The following is a 21,247-nucleotide window of genomic DNA, read 5'->3' on the forward strand; positions in this document are numbered from 1 at the left end:
TGGAGGGAGGCGGACAACCGAAGGGGAAGTTAATGTTTAGGACGTGTAACGAAGAAAGAAATGAACAAGAAAACATAGGACACATTATCACAACCTAAAATTAACTGTCTTCAGAATGTCTGCGACAAAGTTTCAAAATCAGGAATTATGTCACTTACTGCCAATCGTAGTTGATCACGAAGGTATTTGTCTGTCAGTCGTGATCTAAATTTGATTTTTACTATTTTCATTGTTGAAAATAATTTTTCACAAACGTAAGTTACAGCGAACATGGCTTCAACAGAGCAAGCAAAAGAACGAAGCTTCAAATATTTATTTTTTTCCAAAGATTTGAAAAGTTCAATATCTGTCAAGTCCTTACTTCTAGCTTTCATTTAACCTCACATTGTAAATCTGAGAGTTTAAATTGAAAATCTAACCGCATTATTCGTACATCTGCTGTAAAAGAATCGACGTACAGAGATGATAATGATAATGATAATAATAATACTTAACCTTTTAATGTTTCATCAGTAACATGTAGTAACTTATAATGCCGTTTTATGTTATACAACCGTTTTCCTAGTAATATTTGTGAACAAATCATACATTTAATATTTTCATCATATTGTAAGCAAAAGAATGCATCCTCCCATCCTACTTGAAACTTTCGTTTTTTATAGAGGTACATGGTTTCGAGAGAGATATTGCGACGATACGCCACTCGCAGGTCCGAGACAAATACAAATAGAACGGAGTTTGACTCCAGTGAGTAAGAGGGTGGGGGTTGTAGGTAGGAAGCGAGAGAAAAGCACTGCGAGCCACAATGTGCTCGTGAGTCGCATTTTCGCCGCGGCTGCTGTAACGTATTGGAATATAAGCCTAAATAGAATTAACCTGTGTTGAAATAAAAATACTTTACCAATCTTACCTACAATTTCACTAACTTCCTTCCAGAACATTTCCTTTTTATGGGTATCTCTGTATTTTTTTGAACTCGTATCGTACAGGGTGGGTTGATTGTATGTATGTATGTATTTATTTACACTGCAAGTGGGCAAGCACCCGGTGGCAGTGGTATATACAATATTAACAATACACAGTTAAAATGATAAGCAATACACAATAAAATTTACAATACATAATAAAATTTACAACACATATACAATTTTATACACAATACAATAAGAATACACAATACAATTTAACACAATAATAATAAAACATAAAATAAAACACCTAATTTTACAACACAACCTACATAATTATGCATAGGTCCTACATAATTTTCAATAGTCTTTCACTTTACTCTCATCTCATTCCCTGTAGTGGCACTATGACGCATTTCACTGACACTTTAGCACACATTTCACTGACACTCTGTAACACATTTCACTGACACTATAGAACACATTTCATTGACGCTATAAATTATCACTGATCGGAACTGTTCACTGCACTGTAAAACCATAACTTCACTGACTCACCTCGCTTCACTGATACAACAGTTCAAATAAGTCAAATAATTGCATTCATATGCATACTTATAAACATAACTACATTTAAACTAAACATTTCTAGTCTAAGGCCCTCTTACACGCTATTTTTAAATAATTTACAATTCAAACCAAGGAAGTAAACTCGTCAGGCTAGATAAATACATGCCACCTTAAAAAATTAAATGTTGAATGTCACCTTAATTTTAATTTTCACTTTATACACAACTCTTTAAATTATTCTTGAATCTCCTTAAGGAGGACAGCCCTCAAAGACCGCTGCAGGTAGGTCATTCCAATCATTTATAGTTCTATTTAAAAATGAGAATTTACCGACATCCGTTTTCTGTTTCCTACATTTGATTTTAAAATCATGATCGTTCCTACCATAGTACGTTGGCTTTTCTAACCGAGCCGTTATGTCTACCCATGCTTTCTGACCTAGATGTGCTCTATACAGTGATGTTATTCTATGATGATTGTAAACATGGTTAATTAAATTTTCATCATTTATTTGTGAGAAATTGCTAAATACACGATGTTTTGCAACTATATTTGTGACAGATCATTCGTTTGTTTTCTAAATGAACGAGGATCATCGCTGTCAATTTGAAGCCACGCCAATCCAGAGGGATGAACTCCAGCGCAGATAGCTGCAGCCCGCGTTGAACATCGTAAAGAAACCAGCTCCATTTATTTACATGTAGGGCTAATCCAGCGGCTTTGTTCGCTCGAAGATGATTGTCATAGCGCAACCATAGCTCAAAAGTGAAGGCGATTGTGCCCACAGAACAATAGAACTTTAGCTATTTCGGTTCACGAGACTTGAAGTTTCTCAGTACGTTAGGCTCCTTGTTCTATTTTAAGAGTAAATAATTATCCATCAGTAATAAGTAGGCAAAAAACTGATAAATCCCTACATTTTCACTTATTAAAGAAATCCATACATCCCATTTCGTGTGAAAAATCCCTACGCCGAGGGATAAATCCCTACATATGGCAACACCGCATGAAAATAAATAGGAGGCATTGCTTTCGGAACGACCCTCATAGTCCTATATAAAATGTTAAGAAAGAATGAAAATTCGGAGCTTCATAGTTATTTAAGTGCTGTGATATTCAGTTAAATAATTAATAATATGGTAGCATCAAATACAGGGAGAGTAAAAAAGTAACCTTAATAATTGTTTTATTAATTGAATGTGTACAATAAGACTACAAATACTTTATCACTTTTCAACATAGTTCCAACTACCAGAGGCCGACAAAATCTTTTTCAGGCCTGTAAACACCCGTTTTATTCGTGAGTGGGCTAACGCATGGAATCGCTAGCATGCAGAAGGCACAAGCAGACAAGCAGTGTCGTTGCACGTGACGTCAAACAGTCCTAATAGTGACCCGAAAGGACTTTTGTGTTTCGCCGACCTGCGCCAGACTGTGCTGCTTTCAGATGCATGATAAATATCAACTAAGTCATTCAAACCTGACAGGAAGACTACAGATATAGACAAACTACTGAAAAATTAATTTGTTCTCTTCTGAACAAAGAAAACTATTTCTCGTCAACATAATATCCATTAAATGTCAACAGTTATTATAAATTATTTGCACTTTCCTTTTCATCGTAGTAATATAAATTTAATGCAAAGTCTTCAAACTTTCAGCTTCATAAATAAAAAGAAATCTGTCCTTCAGAAGTTAAATAGCAAATCAATATTCTGAAGAACGAAAACCTTTTATACATTTTACAGGTCTTCATGAGGGTTTTAATTGTTGATAAGGAAAAAGTTAAAATGGAATATTTTTCTATAATAGTTGTTGATATTAATAATAATATTTAAAAATCTTTCCAACATATCTCTCCTCTCCTCTCCTCTCCTCTCCTCTCCTCTCCTCTCCTCTCCTCTCCTCTCCTCTCCTCTCCTCTCCTCTCCTCTCCTCTCCCTCCCCTCCCCTCCCCACTCATCTTCTCACTCCCCTCTCCAATTACCTCCTCCCCTCCCCACCCACCCCTCCCCTCTTCTCTTCTCTTCTCTTCTCTTCTCTTCTCTTCTCTTCTCTTCTCTTCTCTTCTCTTCTCTTCTCTTCTCTTCTCTTCTCTTCTCTTCTCTTCTCTTCTCTTCTCTTCTCTTCTCTTCTCAACTAATTACAAGTTACGAAATGTTACTGTTTTGTTGAGTGAGATATACTTTGCAGGAATATGAAATATATAATATTGTCTTATTATTTTATGAAATTCTGTAGTGCAATAAATTCTAAAACTGTGTTTCTTTAATCAAGAATTATCTGCCGTGTTGGACGAGAAAATAAAGATTTTTTGAAGTGACTAAATAGCCAACGAAGTTCGATTTCAAATTAGTACTGTTTCATCTTAACCAGCGTAGACTTGCTTCTGTGAATGCAAGTCACTCTATCTTATAATACGAGCACACAGGCTGGCTTTCTTGGGTCCCGCCTGGATTGGCCTTTGAAGCTCGAGCTGAATGGGCCAGTCTTAAAAGTTAACTCGCTTTGTAGCTTCACCGGAACCCAAGCCTGACGGCAGGCAGTTACGGGCGTGAGTCTTGTCTGATTTGCCGGTGTCTAACGTCTACATAAATAAACCAACCAACCAAGATAATACAGCGAGGTTAGTTGGGGACGCTCGGGTTCTGCAGGAGCCATTCCCCGCCAAGAGATGGCATGATCAGCGGGAATAGTGCGTCCACATTCTCGGCGCGCGCAAGCACTGGATGACACTGCAGTTTCGCTTCAGTTATGTAGTGTTGTGAGAAGAAAGTTAGCGGTGAAAGTTGTAATCTTAAAAGTTTAAATTAAGTTTATAGTGCTCCGTGCAAGGTACTGTTGTAATAACTTATTCATTACGTGAACGTACTTATTTATACAATACATACGAAAATTTTGTGCGGCGAGAAGACGCAAATTTCATAGAAAGATGTCAAATGTGTGTTTCAGTAAATGGAGGACATTTTGAACAACGAATGTGAGCTTGGTAAGTACTGTAACTTTTAAGTATGACTAATTGATACAGAAGAATAATAAAATAATTAAAATGCTTTTAAAAATCTTAAAATGTAAACATTAACAACGACTAAAATACCTTCTCGTTTAATAGGGGTTACAATGAGCATCATATACCGAGCCAACAAAAATAGGAATTGCTTTCTTTTGCAATTTAAGAACATTAGTTACGTCTATTTCATTACCACAAATTGTTGTACCGTAAGTTAAAATGTTATTAAAGTATAAAAAATTTACTCTTCCAGAAAGATGAATAGGCTACCTTTTAAACAAATTTGTATCATATTAGGAGACCAAAATTCTTCAAAATTAATTCTTTGATCAGACACGTAGTTGACCTTATGAAAGAATTTAAACCAGGAGAAACTGAAGGAATTAATAACGCCGATCTTTTAAGGAGATAAATAAATAGTACACCAAGAAAATCACCTTTTACATAGTTGTTTTATTTGTATGATATATTTTAACACTTCCAATTCATATCACCATATTGATCCGTTAATAATTGTTCAAAATTAAAGAATTTTAAGTAAACAAGAAGCAGCAGTGTTCGTAATGTCAGGTTCACTCTGTAAAGAGAAATAAGTATTAAATATGACATAGCTTTTAATGTAGAGAAAAGTGGAAACAAACCAGAAAAAAAAATCTGTTTTAAGTAACTGTATTAAATTAAACAGAGCTTCCTTTACAGAAACCGTTGATTTTGTGAAATTTGTGTTCCTGGGCTAGGTCTCTCATTACCAGCTTAACTTCAGTACAAGTTAGACTTATCTTAATAATGTTAGGAAGAACGAAAGAATGCAACTAGTGCCTGTTGATGTGATGATGGTAAAGAGCAGCTTTGAAAAACGCCTTTTTGTTTTGACACATTCACCAAGCACTTTTCAAAGGCGATGTTGCACCAACTCGCTTAGAAAGTTTCCGCATTGGATATTGTAAAACCCCTGTACATACTACAATTAAGCCTAACGAAACTCATAAAACTTTGACCAACATAGACTATTACTTAAGAGTTTCTCTTTATTAAACTTGGTGCGACGTTTTCAGAGGTTTCAATAGAATCGAATAGATGGGTTCCCCCTTTCTTCATTTCTCTGATAATAATGGAATTGCGAACTCCGAAACTGCATATCTCTACATCTAACACGGATCAAAATTCCGTTATACCGTCATTATTAAATCTATAATTTTAATAGACAGCGTACTCGGGAAGACGATCTTTCTTAACACTGAATCATTATTTACTAATTAATTACGGATTAATCTAATTACGCATTTGTCAGCTAACACCATTATCTACACCGTCAACCATTCAATGACCCCAATTCATGAAAATTTTATGAGCTCTTTGAAAGTTGTAGTTTGTGGCTGCCGAGATCCCCTGATTTCATTAATTAGATTTATATATGCTGGGGATGCTTAGGCCTATATACAAAATATGTTAGAATAATAATTTCCCACAACTTCTTTTGGACGTGAAAGGTATATGTTTGAGATACAATAAAAATAAATTGTAACGTTTTGACATAAGATGTTTACTCTGAAGTCATTTAGGGGACAAATTTTAATTCTTATTATAAGTCTAACTCTATTTGTTTGAGATTATGAAATCTTTAATTTTAAACTAGGATTAGATACGTATTATTTTGGATGTAAATTATTTTCTGTAAACTATAAGATGAAACTCGTTCCTCGTGATTTTCCATGCGGCTAGTCTCTCTCCATTCTTTAATAATATGTCCAGAGGTTTTCCATGGATGGTTCTGTGGGATGTGGCGGTAGTAGCTGTCTATGGTGTTGCGGGTACTCGTGCGCTGCTGGCTTAAATGCCCAGCCACTTAACGTTATATTAATTGATAGTCCTTTCGTTTATCCCCAGCAGCATTTACTAAAGTCACTTAAGTGAGACAGTGTGAATTAAGTGAAACAAGTGGCCTTTAGGCTAGGAGCTCGCATAAAGATTAAAATAAGACCGAAAAACTCTTGGAAGGACGTGATTATCATCGTATACATTTGACCTTATACTTCCTCCTTTCTTCCTGTTGTCGCATTAAGCTGAGATTCTGTTGTCATATTGTGACTCAAAATGCAAAGCTTCTTCAATACGTTAAGGTTGTCACTAGTATAATTAAGGTAGGTGTATTATGAACGACTTTGATGTAATCTAACAGTAATAGCCGTAAAAACTTAACAAATACTAAGTAATTAATGAACACGTTGCAAATTTATCGCTAGCAGATGACACTTTGTATGAAAAATCCCAGTGAATTTTTTCCTTTTCCTCTCAGTGAGTCAACACTGCACTCGGTACTTTCTTAGTCCTCATTTCTAGCTCATCCATAGATCTACTTCCTATTGTTCCGTCCAGTAACTGGAAACTAGTGTAGATAAAAGTTTCAATGAGAATATCCGAAGAGAAATTTTAGTATTTTACGTGGAAACGTCACTAGATATCAATTTAATATATTCCGTAAATTTAAGCTGTGTATACAGATTTATGGTAATCATATCGTGTACCTATTACAAATGTTGAGTACGTAAACGTTACTTTTAATAAAAATAACAGATAAGATTTATTGATTTCTTTTGAAGATAGCGGCAGTGCAAGAGACAATTCGAATCGAATACAGATGAAGGGAGGGATCAAATAACTGAAAGTTGCTCAACCTCGCATCTTTGCAAGGAGATTTGGGGCAGTGATGAAGAGCTTATGTGAGATCCAAGCCGGTAGGACACTTGTCTCGCTTCGTTTGCCTCCGCTCTATTGAAGGAACGTAGTAAGATTTTTCAGGGAAAAAACAGAAAGTTGGATCTAACCAATAAGTAGCGTACCACATAAGGTGATAGACGACAGCCAGTTACGTTTCTTTTTTTCTTTTTTTATAAATTCTTAGTAGGTACATCTAACGACAGTTAAATGTAGAACGGATGTATACTTACGTGGAAATGAAACGTAGACGGCTTTGCTAAGCTGGACGTCACCATTCACAGCGAGGTATCCAATTCTGTTCGCATCCACACGGTGTTTAAATTCGGCGAAGAAGTCATCATTTGTGAACAGCTGAAACATCACAACATTAAAAAATTACTGAACGATAACACTATAATATTGGTACTGGTAAGTCTATTCTATTTTCAAAATTAATTTGGCACTTCCATTTTGTTTATTACATTATCTTTTACGTTAGTGTGTTCGTGTTTGGAACAGAACACAGAACAATGTGTCCACAGAAACATTCCGAAGTTATAAACTGCTATAATTCTGTGACTATGTGTTTTACGAAATTCATACCGGTATCATTAGAAAGAAGAGCTCAAAGAATTTCAGGAAATGCGTAATTGATAATTGTTGACCGAAACAACAGATGGCAGCACAAGAAGAAAAAAAACGCCGTTTCCATTATTTCGCTTGTCATTAAGGCATTCTTGTTTCCAAGGTCCTACGTTCTCGTCTGCGATTTCACCCCTACAAACTGCAATTAGTGCATACGTTGAAACCTTATGCCCATTCAAAACGTGTTTTCTATGAAAATTTATTGACACTAATGGCGGATGATAAAGACCTTTCCGCCAATTTCATTTTTAGTGATGAGGCAACGTTCCACGTCAATGGAAAAGTAAACAAGCAGAATGTTACAATTTGGGGGAGCGAGACTCCACAGTTCATTTTGGAGGTTGAACGTGACTCTCCTAAGCTAATGTGTTTTGTGCCGTTTCGAAACAGAAAGTGTATGGACCATTTTTCTTTCAAGAGAATGCTGTCACCGGTATGAGTTATCTTGATATGCTTACTGAGTGGCTGTTTCTACAATTGGAAGAAGAAGGCAACGAATTTCTTTTCCAACAAGATGGAGCACCTCCCCAATCCTCACATTCAGATCATTTAACACAAATTGCTTATATCCAACAATGGCTTAATGACAAGCGAAATAGCTGAAACGAAGTTTTTTTTTCTTTCTTGTGCTGCCATCTGTTGTTTTGGCCAACAATGATCAATTACGCATTTCCTGAAATTCCTTGAGCTGTTCTTTCTAATGACACTGGTATGAATTTCGTAAAACACATAGTGACAGAATTATAGCAGTTTATAACCCCGGAATATTTCTGCAGACATATTGTATATTCATATCCGTCCTGGACACATACTAGCATCAGCGTTCCTATATCAACCATGATGAATTTAAAATCCGTTGCTCCTGGACAGGTTTGAACTCACGAACTTCGGATGTAACAGCAAGCATGGTGATCACTAGAACACCGAAATTGTTAACATCGAATATACCAGTCGTTTCTTAGTACAAGAAGTATAAAGCGGAAGTATTGTGACACTGCAAAGAAATGAATTCACAGATTTTAACGGACAAACAGTACACGTTTCCAGTATTCCTCATAAAAAGAAACTAGTTTTGAATGGCCAGTTTGTCTGTCTGTTTCTTTACAGCCTTTCTCCTGTGATAGGAAAGTATTCATATTTATTACCTGCTTATGGATATATCCGGGAATAGTGTACATAAAATACAATTATTTTTAGTAAGACATTAATATATATTCATTTAAAAGCAATAATTTGGTTACTTCAAACGAACATTGGTGGAGGCTTACTATGTGCAACAGGAGTATCTGCCAAATTTCGCTTTAGGGATATTGGCAACTATGGCTATACAATTTTTATTGATGAGTGTGGTTAGCATAACTGTCATTGTTGCTGCCAATAAATGAAAAATGAAAAGCGAATAGTTCAAGTCCAAAAGTGAACAGTGTGCTGTAATTCATTTGTTTTACATTAGGGCGTATCGAAAAAGGCGGAAAATATTGAATCGATAGTTGCATAAACAACATTAATCCAAAAAAAAAAAAACGTACCTGTCATTGTTGCTGCGAATAAATGAAAAATGAAAAGCGAATAGTGCAAGTCCAAAAGTGAACAATGTGATTTAATTCATTTTTTTTACATTAGGGCGTATCGAAAAAGGCGGAAAATATTGAATCGATAGTTGCACAAACAACATCAATCCAAAAAAGTACATTTTACAGGAGAGATATAAAATAAATTTTCACCTAAACTGTGAATGCATGGGTGTCTTCAATTGATGCAATATTAACCTTGCACACTGGAATACTTTAAGCATAAAATTTGGGATGATAATTTTTATTGCTATTTTTTTGCAATTTTTTTTTTTTTAGTTTTGTGGGCTCATGTTGTTATTGCAAGATAGGATTTAAAAGCAAAAATTGATATAAGTGCATATTATCAATAGGGTGTCCAGACGTCCGGATTTAACACGGACAGGTTACTTTTCATTAGCTTTGTCCAGATTTCAAAGAAATTGCACTTTAATGATAAATTAATTGCTTGATAATATTATATTTATAACACGGAATGCTTTTTAAAAGAAATAACATGATGTAAAACTATAAACGATGTCACTAGCAACATGATAAGGAATTAAAGTGTTGAGAAACGTGTAAAATGAGCAATTGGAAAGTATGTGTCATCCTTCGTGACACCGATTTATTTTTTACGGTTGCATAGACCTGTTACTGAACTGAGGGCAAAATCTTAGCTCAACTTGACGATTTCATCACATTTTAAACATACTTTTAGCAATGTTTTTGAAATAAAATAGCAGATATGGAACGGAAGAAATGAAAATGCGAGGAAGAACTTCAACTATAAAAACATAATATGGTAGCCGCGCATTGGCCTACCGTAGAGAGAATATTGCCAACTAACTATTTTATATGTTGGGACAACTGGATAATACGCACGGTAGAGTAATGTCGATAGTCGACGTTACTTGCCCGTGTCAAATAAATGACAATCGAAATTGTAGTAGTAAAATTCGCGACTATATTCTTAAATAAATCACTCCATTAGTCAAGTGCAATGTTCATGCAGTACAACGACGTTTTGAATGCACTAAAAAAAATGCATATGTAGTAAGATAACAACGAAATAAAGGGGAAAAATGGGTGTGTTTCTCGGAATATTATTGAAATAACGGAAAGTAAATTTCCGGTTAATGTTCGCCAAAGCGTTAAGTACGTAATTATGACCGCGTTGAAGTTTTATTTGTGGCTTAGAGAAAATACATAACCTTTCACGAGAAAAAACTTTTAGGGACCATGAAATTATTCTCTGCTTTAATTATATCATTGTTTATCAATATTACGAAACAAAAACTGTCATAAAGGCTATCGACTAGAAACATCGATATCGAAGAGATAAATCCATTCGGCCGTAATGAAACAAAATAAAATGCAAGAGAGATTTTAGTTCGAGATAAAATGGACACAAAATTTTATTACCATACTGTTAGTAACTGGAGATCGCTTGTATGATCTGTCTTAATCTTCTATATAGAAATGTCGTCCAAACAAATTGGTGGTCCAGGGAAAAATCATTGAAATAAATTAGAGTAACAGTCGTGATATCTTTCAGTAATGTTCAGAACGAAGGAGGTAGAAAGAAAAAGAAACAAATTTCTCCTTCTAACGACACCACAGACCAAAGTCATGTTCTTATGTTGGCATCATTGTGTATTTAGTTAAATTTGGTCGTAACGGAACGGCACGGTTCAAATCTACCGTGCTAATTCTCCAGTTTAGCGAAAAATTGATACATTTACCTTGAAAAGAGATTCTTTCCCTTCGATGACAATTTTCACTGGGCCGCTGGGGCTGAATGGGAAGTTGCCTGGCCTTTCTTCATCCTTCCAGCTGCCACCTTCCAGCGTGTTGAGTACGATCGCTGACTGATCGAACCTCGTGGAGATGTGGAGGGCCACGTCCGACTCAGGAACTTCACCACACATCAGGTTCACCGTGAATCTGAAATTCCAACACAAACAACATGTAATTTCGCTTTTGGAATCTCATCATATATGATTGGATATTTTCGAAATTGTTTAAACTTAGTCTGAAATATTAGGCTGGTGTGTACCTACATTCTTCGCATTTTTCTTCGTCATCACAACACTGCAGTGTTAGGAGATTGTTTATCGTTTGTCATTGGAGTGTTATGCTTGTACATACGCTTTGAATTTTGCAGATTTGAAAATTGTTTTGTGCTGTTTGTGGGCTAAAGGATATGGAGTGTCAAGCGAAAAAAAAAAAAGATCATTTCCGACATGTTCTTCTGTTTGAGTTTAATAGAGGAGCAAAGGCCGCGGAGGCGGCTCGAAACATTTTTGCCGTGTACGGGGAGAATACCATCGGAGAAAACACTGCAAGAAAATGGTTCTTTCGTTTCAACACACGACATCAAGTATAAAAGTTAGTGTCTATCCACAGGAGATGATGTATTACGTCTGGTAGGATAAAGAAGGTGTCGTATACTATGAATTGCTCATCCTAGGAATGTAACCATAACTGCTAGCATTTATTGCCAACAACCCAGACGTCTTGCGGCTGCAATTGAAGAAAAACGATCATGAAGATGATTCCACATATTTCATATTCTCCCAATCTTGCTCCCTCAGGCTTCCACCTCTTCAGTTCTCAATCCAACACTTTTGAAGGGAACTCTTATGATAACAAAGATGCTTTACAAACTTAGCTTGATGACTGTTTTTAACTCAAAACCAGCAGATTTATTCAATGCAAAATAGAAAAACTACCCCAGCGTTGACAGAGTCATAGACAATGTAGGAGAATATATTACTGATTAATTTCTGACTTCTAATCAGTTCGAATAAAAACTGCTACGAACCTTTGCATCAACTCGGTAGATATTTCAATCTCATTGTTTCTGACTACTCATTAGAAGGCGATAGTGCAAGAGAAATTTATAAATTTAACTACGTTAACTTAATTATGCCACACCTTAAAATAAAGTCACTCTTAATAAAATGAATTAACTTATTTATCTGCTTGAATAACTAAAGAATTTAATGACCTGTATAATATTCTATAAGGTGCTGGCAGTTTCGATGCTCCTGTATGGCTTATAATTCTGGACGATGACACGAAAGTATGAACGAAAAATAGACAAGGAAAAAATTATTTTGTTAGAAACGTAGGCATAAGCAATTATTGAGCGCGACTGGATTATGCTTAAGCACTATAAGTAGGCTTTTTGTGGAGGCTTTTTTCAGAATGATTTGCTTGCCGATTTTGCTGTTCGACTAAGCCGACTTCACCATTCGCCGCACCATGCATTCCTCTACAACCAGAAAATCCCAAAACCATGCTTATTAATTTCCATACGTATATTGTTACTTAAAGTTTCCTTCATGTGTATAAATAACCTGGCTACTGGAATGCTTATCTGAGCGATAACAGTCGGCAATCACAGTCAAGGAAGTGACATTCTTTCCCTCATCTTCTCGTGAGTAACCAATATGTCTACCAATGATTAATTGACGTCCCGATATGCACTTCATGTGGAATATAAACAACATTGTCATATTTCGAGCTGAGTGACGACGGCAAAAAAAGGTTAGCAATTTCAATCTCAATTTACTTAAAAATCACCTTATACCTTCACTAAATATATTGACTGTACATTGTGGTGGTAGAAATCAATGTATTGATGTCGATATAAAAATTATTGTAACTAGGGATAATCTTTACATAGAAAATGTGACAACACCGCTTGATATTACAAGTAACGATGCGTGCAAAAAGGATATATCCAACACAAAGTCTGCCGAGTAGAGTATTAATTAAACTATTGTAGGTCTACATCGAGATATCACTAGCATCGTCCCCCCATACGTTTTTTGAATCATGTATTACCTCTCAGGGGCACTAGGAGCCGTTCCTTCCAGGAACAATAAACATCCGTCACGGAATCCATTTCTGAGTTGAGAATGAAATGGTGTACCACCAGAGACATCGAGTTCTTCTGTACAAGGATGCTGAAACAGTTTAAATTTCAATTACAAAGGTAAATTAAATGTTACATAGCGGTGGTGGTGGTGATGGTGATGGTAAGTAGCAAACGTATCATTAGCAATAGCAGCAATAGTAGTGGTAGTGTAGTAGCAATAACGTTCCAGTTTACAATAAAGAATTTTTACGTGGGATACATGATATACTTTCGTCCCTTGTGCATGTCCATATTTATCTTCTTCGTTTATGTTTTTGGAATTATGTATTTCCAACAATTATTGATAAATTCACCAAAGATTCTCCTCTGTCATTTCTTTTTCCCAATCTATATTTTCCAACTGTACTTCCATCTTGTCCGTCTCCTACTACTGCATTTCAGTCGCCCATTAGGATTAAACATGCTCCTTCTCCTTCTCAACTACCTCTTCTATCTTTTCTAAATGAGAGAGTAGAGCAAGTGAATAGCTTCAAATACTTGGGATGTACTATAAGCAGTAACATGAGCTGCTGCCAGGAAGTCAAATGGCAATGGCAAAGGAAGCTTTTAATAGAAAAAGGAGCATCTTCTGCCGACCTCTGGAAAAATAACTAAGAAAGAGACTAGTGAAGTGCTTTGTCTGGAGTGTGGCATTGTATGGGGCACAAACATGGGCATTAAGACGAAATGAAGAGAAACGAATAGAAGCATTTGAAATCTGGATATGGAGAAGAATGGAGCGTGTGAAGTGGACAGACATAATAAGAAATGAAACTGTGTTGGAAAGAGTGGGTGAAGAAAGAATGATGCTGAAACTGATCAAAAAGAGAAAAAGAAATTGGTTGAGTCACTGGCTGAGAAGAAATTGCCTACTGAAAGAATGGTGAACAGGAGAAGAGTTCAAGGCAGAAGAAGATATGAGATGATAGAGGACATTAACATATGTGAATGATATGCGGAGACTAAGAGGAAGGCAGAAAATAGAAAAATTGGAGAATGCTGGGTTTGCAGTGAAAGACCTGCCCATGGCCAGAACACTTATGTATGTATTTGCATGATATGAAAAAGCGAAGTCGTGCAGAACAGTATTAAGGCGATTAGCAAAAAATACCTGACAATCCTGTTCCCGGTAGGGAATCTATTCATTAGTTTAGGGTCCACGCCTGTGGAGTAACGGTTAGCACGTCTAGCCGCGAAACCAGGTGGCCCGGGTTCGATTTCCGGTCGGGACAAGTTACCTGGTTGAGGTTTTTTTTTCCGGGGTTTTCCTTCAATCCAATATGAGCAAATGCTGGGTAACTTTCGGTGTTGGACCCCGGACTCATTTCACCGGCATTATCACCTTCATCTCATTCAGACCCTAAATAACCTAGATGTTGATAAAACGTCGTAAAATAACCTACCAAAAAAAATAGTTTAGGGCAGTGGTTGCCAAACACCACGAAATTGTGACGTAATAGAAATGCAACCCGCACACCACTATCGCAGGGAGAGGGATGGAGCGGGTATCTCCTCAGGTGAATAACAGTGCAGAGACGTACTGTGACCAAAAAACAAAAGCAATATAACATTCTTCTACTTATGAACTATACACACACTTTTTTCCATGTTAATTTTTTATCCTCCTTTTCATTACTTTTGTATTAGTAATAAAATAAAATAAATTTATTTTCTTATTTATCATAAAAAGAACGTGCACTTTACATCAGCAGATATTTGAAATTATAAAAAGTACCAGGCTGGTCACAAAGTTGTAAATTACACTACAAAGTTAAAAAACCGTCGAAGTATTTCACCCCGATAAAGACATAGAAGTTTGTTTATTTATTAATGAGATATTCAAATTACACTACATACGTCGAAAAAAAAGTTGAAGTATTTTACACCGATTAAGACATAGAAGTCAATACTTTTTATTGTTTATTTATTAATGAAATATTCAAATTACACTACATACGTCGAAAAAAAAAACGTTGAAGTATTTTACACCGATTAAGATATAGAAGCCAATACTTTTTATTGTTCGTTTATTAATGAAATATTGAAGTTATAGGTAAGGGCGTGGTAGTCTTCATAACAAGAAGAATAATGACAACGTACATTGTTCATTTATACTCCATTTAAAATTAAATTGATGATGTGAAATATTTTACATATGCGCCCTTGATTTCAGCCGATGTAGAACGCAATTTTTCCGCATACAAGGTTATACTATCCGACACTCGGCGGTCATTTTCATTTGAAACTTTGAAAATGAATGTTGTTGTTCATTGCAGCAGCAACCGAAACTAAGCGAACAAAATGCAAGAAAAGTAAGATACAGAATAGATGTGATAAGTAAATTAATGTAACAGTTAAATATAGGGAAAGCAAAATTGTACGCCATATACGTTTTCGGCATTCTAAAACTGTAATGCAAAACTCTAAATATAAAGAAAAACATGTTTTCAGACTTATGCTTTACCCTTTGTGACAATTTAAGTATGATTTCCAACAATTATTCTCAACCTCACGAGCATTTTAGACCTTTCCGATATTAATCCTTATTATACAATAATAAAATTGTATTGTCTTGATTTTATAACACGCAATAATCGTATACAAAACATGGAACGTGCTTGCTTAAGGTGTGTGTCAAATTCGCTTCCGTCGCCTGTACTTCAAATGCCGACTACATTCTGACTGGCGTCTTATGTTCACCTCAGATTAATACAAATATACCGATGTCACGGCCCTTCTTATGAGGCAACTAGGCCAGGAGATAATGGTGTAGAGTGGCCAGTTCCTTTCCGCCTCCATTGCATACACCGCCGACTAGCTACATATTACACTAGTCAGACTAAGAAAGATAATGGGTAAGTTCCTAAGCAGATACTAGACATATGTGGAGAATGGAGGCAGACAGTTCCAGCATCTCCTTGCGTGACATGGGCGAGTACATAACTTTTAAAGTGCATTAGAATGTATTAGTCAGTCACTCTAGCCATCGCCGGCGATGCTCTAGCATAACAAGTAACAGTTGACCACGGACTCATGTATTGCCCGGTCAGCGGGAAGCGATAGCTTATCGGCCGGCACAATCTCCGCTGCATTTCTGGTCAGACAATAATTTGATGACCCAGTATATTAAACCAAAAGCCATAATATATGTGGTATAGTACGTTTCACGAATAGAGAGGGTTGCCTCGCAAGATTCTTAATCCAGTAGCAGGTCAATTGTGCAGGAGGGCGAGAAGATTACCGAACGTTTCAAAAGAAGCTTCATAATCCTGGTAGAACACGCGTGTATGTATCATATTGCGGTATTCATAACAATCACAGAATTAAGTGGAATGTTAGGTAAAAGCTGTTCCTGAAACCATTTTTTGAAACGGTGGCTCTCTATTTCTTCTTGATAATCCTTAATTGAACGCGAGTTGAACACTAGTAACCCATTTTTTACAACCCCCTGTTCACTACTGGCATGGAACACTATAGTACTGGAATATTTAGGAATCGGCGCATGCGGAACAGGGTCGTCATCACTAAGGACTTTACTAATAGACGGTAGTATATTATACACACTATTTAAAGGGTGTAATTGATATTTTGTTATTGAAGTGTTATATCAGTGAAGAAGTGTGTTGTGTCAGTGAAGTGTGTTCTGTAAGTGAAGTGTGTTTCTGTCAGTGAAGCTTTATAGTTTATAGTGGCAGTGTAAAGTATTTGAACAGTGAAATGTTTTTGAAGTGTTAGTGACATCGGGATAGAATCAGTGAAATGTATCGTAATTCCACTGCAGTGAGTGAGTTGACAGCGAAATGAGTAGTGCTGAAAAGACTTGTGCTGATATGAACATATTATACTCGTGGGTTTTAGTTGGAACTTAGGGTTAAGATACAAATTATATTTACCCTACTTTAAATGTTATTTTAAGTGATCGTGATTAATTTAATTTAGGATGTTCCCTGTTATTATTATTATTATTATTATTATTATTATTATTATTAGTAGTAGTAGTAGTAGTAGTAGTAGTAGTAGTAGTAGTAGTATTAATTATTATTATTAATATTATTATTATTATTTTTATTAGTAGTAGTAGTATTAATTATTATTATTATTATTATTATTATTATTATTATTATTAATTTATTATTAATTGTATTTTTCATTAATTGTGTTTATTATTGTCATTATTGAGTGTAATTAGTTACCACTGCCATCGGGTATATACCCATTTGCAGTGTGAATAAATACATACATAGTTATATTCGCGACGCTGTTATTCCCGGCGTGACTCCTCCTCTTTGCTTGCGTCTTAGGAAGTAAAGGCTCTGTAAAGTCTATGTAGGTAGTATCGTTCGCCATTTTTGTTCTTTCGTTGCTGAGCTAGCAGACGAGGAATCTATTTGCCGTACAGTTAAACATTATCATGTCGTAGCTCCTATGATAATAAATCAAACGCACTGTACTTCAGCAAAAATTTGTGCGGCAAATAACGTCCTCGTGTGCTTACTGCGAACGCCAACGAAAGAGCCAAAATGGTGGACGATTATATTAAGTATTTATTGAGCCTTAGGAAATGCATAATGTCTTCATCAGCGAATCACAAGACGCACACGTTTAAATGTAGCCGACCTGCAACGTGATTGGCTGACGGAAATTAGAGCGACGGGACTTGTCATGTTCACATTTATCCATGTTTAGTCGAGAAAAAAATATAGAACGTTTGGTTGTCCTTATATCTTTATTTGCACAAAGAAACTGATTACGCAACGCAACTATGTCTTGACGTTCCATCAATTATGTCCGCGATATGTTATTCTTCTTATAACGAACCCAATATTTCTCATCATCCGTCAGAGAAATAATCGAGACGCAGGGAAACACAATTTCTCTTTGACTCTTTTTAATATATCATTCAAACGTGAAATGTAACTTTATCCACACAAACTTAAAATACTTCTTCTCAATGCATCACTGTCGAAATTAATTATTTTGAGAACAATCCCGCAGCCGTTTTTTCGTTGGACTTTTAAGTTCGCCATGTTTGTTTCTCCTTAAGAATTCTACTTTTCACTAATTCCAGTCACTTTAATAGTTCTTTCATGTACTTACTGACGAATATCATAGGTTTATCGCACCCCGCATCGTCATATTCTTTCTAAAAATACTCGTGCACCTGGCATGTAAGATCTTTATTTTCGGAACGAATATGGTTCCCTCTTTCATAAATTAAATAAGATACTACAATTACGCATAACTTAATATAAAACTTACACTTAAGATTGCCATTGTTCACAAGTTCACAAAACCACGATTCACACCAAACTGCTTGAAATAGTAAAATGGTTATGATGACTGTAGCATCTCGACACAACAGGATCTACAGAAACATCATAATAAATAGAGAATTCGCATAAGTTTGCATGGATATTTCAGTTTTCGGCACCGAGCTGAGTTACTGTTTTGGTGCATCTGCTATAGTTCAGAACGAGGTATTTCCCGCACTATAGGAACATGATCGACTTTATTTCAACCTATACCTGCATCAGAAACAGTGCAGGTTTTCCAGGAAAACGTTCACGTAGCCTCTAAGGCTATTGAGGTCAACCCTTTCATTATATTTCAATATTATTTGTATTTATCCTGGTAATAATGAACAGTTTGACTCTTAGACATTTTGTTTTTCTGCATTAACTTCCCATGATTGTATGAGAAGATTCGAACAGAACGGCAGTTACGTAGATCTTCGCCCCCCCCCCCCCAATATCAATAATGCATAACACAATGTCAATACGGCGGTTGCTGTCGTCTGCGATACAACGAACTTTTCTGTTGATTTTCGAGTTTGTCATTTTTTTCCCTGGTTATTATAATATAAGCATATTATGCCTATTTAAGTTGTGTTAACTCTCGATAAGTGGTTTTATATTTTATTTTATCCGTCTTAGTATTTATTTTATTATTGTAAATATTTTTGTTTTATTACTATTATTATTATTATTAATAATGAATTAATTTGTATTACTATCTTTGTATCATCTCTGTCACGGTTATTCTATTATTATTATTATTATTATTATTATTATTATTATTATTATTATTATTATTATTGTTGTTGTTTTTACTATTATTTCTATCTCTGTACTGTACCCGAGCACGAGCATATGCTAATTTCATATGTATCATTTCAAATGTAAATTGTGAATAAATTTGAATTTCAATTTCAATTTCAATTCGTGAAACGCACTACATGAATATTGTGTTTAAACATTTCATTTAAACTGATAAATCATAACGCGCTTCTCTGGTAGTAATTTGAAAATAATATTGGTAATATTGTTAGTATAATGGAGACCGTAATACAACCGGGCTGTGTAACATGAGACATAGTTGTAAGTTTTGCCGCCATTAGCTGCTTATAAACTTGAATACTTTCTCGAAAGTATAGGCTACATTGATTTTGAGATCTTTCTATGTTATTTATCTATAGTGTGTACATTTCCCCTGGATTGAGCGTGGGAAGTTTTGTATTGCGTATTACAGACGGATAACACATGCTGAAGAGGCATCAAGATTAGAACATTAATATACAGCTGACTTACATTCATTGCAGTTTAATATAATTTGTGACAATGCAGTAGGCCTACACATTATACGAGCGAATCTTCATTTATAACACGTATAGGTAAGAAATCGTACATAATATGTCGTGCTATACTTCCAGCAGTCGACAGTTGTGTTAGAACACTTATTAAAGACAAGCCAATAAATTTAATTACATGTGTGTAATGTAATTTATAGATCGCAAAGTCATTAACGAACTGAAGCTCTGAATCACCGCTGAGTGGGCTACTATTTGCTCATATCATTTATGGAACGATGCCGTACTAAGAGAAAACTGTTTCCAGGAGCGCACCAATTAGTAACTAAGTTTTGACCAAATGGAACATGTAAATAGAGAATTTGGTAAGCCTTTCTTGAAGGGAAAAATATAAAACTTTTTTAACGAAATTAGATTGAAATTATATTGGCTGAGATAATTCAGAGGTAGGGCTAAACTTGAAGTCAAAGTGTCGAACTTATTCAAATGAGGTTAGTTGGAGACGCTCGGGTTTTGCAGGAGCCGTTCCCCGCCAAGAGATGGCGTTATCACCGGGAATAGTGCGTCCGCATTCTCGGCACGCAAGCAATGAGTGACACTGCAGTTTCGCTTTAATTGTGTTCTATTGTGTTGTGAGAAGTAAGTTGGCAGTGAAAGTTGTAATCTTAAAAGTTTAAGTTAAGTTTAAAGTGCTCCGTGACGGCTACTGTTGTAATGACTTATTCATTATGTGAATGTACTTATCTATATAATACATACTGTACTTACGGGAACGAAAATATTGTGCGGCGACAAGACGCAGATTTCGGGAAAATTTCCAGAGAGATCTGTTCCAGCTGCCAGTACAATAAGAAAATTTTATAAGAAGTTCATGCCGACACGTTCGGTAAACGATGAAAAACTGAAAAGAGAACGCCGTGTTTGTCAGAAGGGAAATTAGACGAGATTGGTGAAAGATTGGAACACCCCTCAAAATTTCCTTAGACTTTAGCGCAGGAAACTGCAATAAGTAAAAGTCTGCTCGTGTAGCGACAAAATTGCTTAAATTAAGGTCCTACAGACTGCAAGAAACCCACATTCCATAAACGAACTTAAACAGAATATAAGAGATGCAATAAATTCTATATCAGTGCTGAAGAACTTGCGAGAGTGACTGCAAATTTAATTTCATAAAAAGATGTCAAATGTGTGTTGCAGTAAATGGAGGACATTTTGAGCAACGAATGTGACCTTGGTAAGCATTGTAACTTTCAAGCATTGTAACAGTAGGATTGTAGGCCTAAAAGTGCCAGAGACGCGAGCGTGTTCCTTGGGGTAACAAACACATTGATAGCCGGGCCAGCTCCGAACGAA

The 21,247-nt window shown here is 35.8% G+C and overlaps 1 protein-coding gene across 1 annotated transcript in view; it reads right to left on the reverse strand.

Annotated features, from left to right (window-relative positions):
* Positions 1-4,921: 4,921 nt before the first annotated feature.
* LOC138705202 (32 kDa beta-galactoside-binding lectin-like) overlaps positions 4,922-21,247 on the reverse strand; it is a 63,288-nt gene continuing 46,962 nt past the window's right edge. Inside the window, exons 5-8 of the mRNA XM_069833944.1 lie at positions 13,236-13,357; positions 11,126-11,327; positions 7,437-7,557; positions 4,922-5,065 (exon numbers count right to left, since the gene is read on the reverse strand). Of these exons, the coding sequence (XP_069690045.1) occupies positions 5,061-5,065; positions 7,437-7,557; positions 11,126-11,327; positions 13,236-13,357 (450 nt within the window). The 3' untranslated portion in view covers positions 4,922-5,060. The remainder of the gene's footprint in view (positions 5,066-7,436; positions 7,558-11,125; positions 11,328-13,235; positions 13,358-21,247) is intronic.

This window comes from Periplaneta americana, chromosome 8 (assembly GCF_040183065.1).
Source record: "Periplaneta americana isolate PAMFEO1 chromosome 8, P.americana_PAMFEO1_priV1, whole genome shotgun sequence".
NCBI classification, from domain to species: Eukaryota; Metazoa; Arthropoda; class Insecta; order Blattodea; family Blattidae; genus Periplaneta; species Periplaneta americana.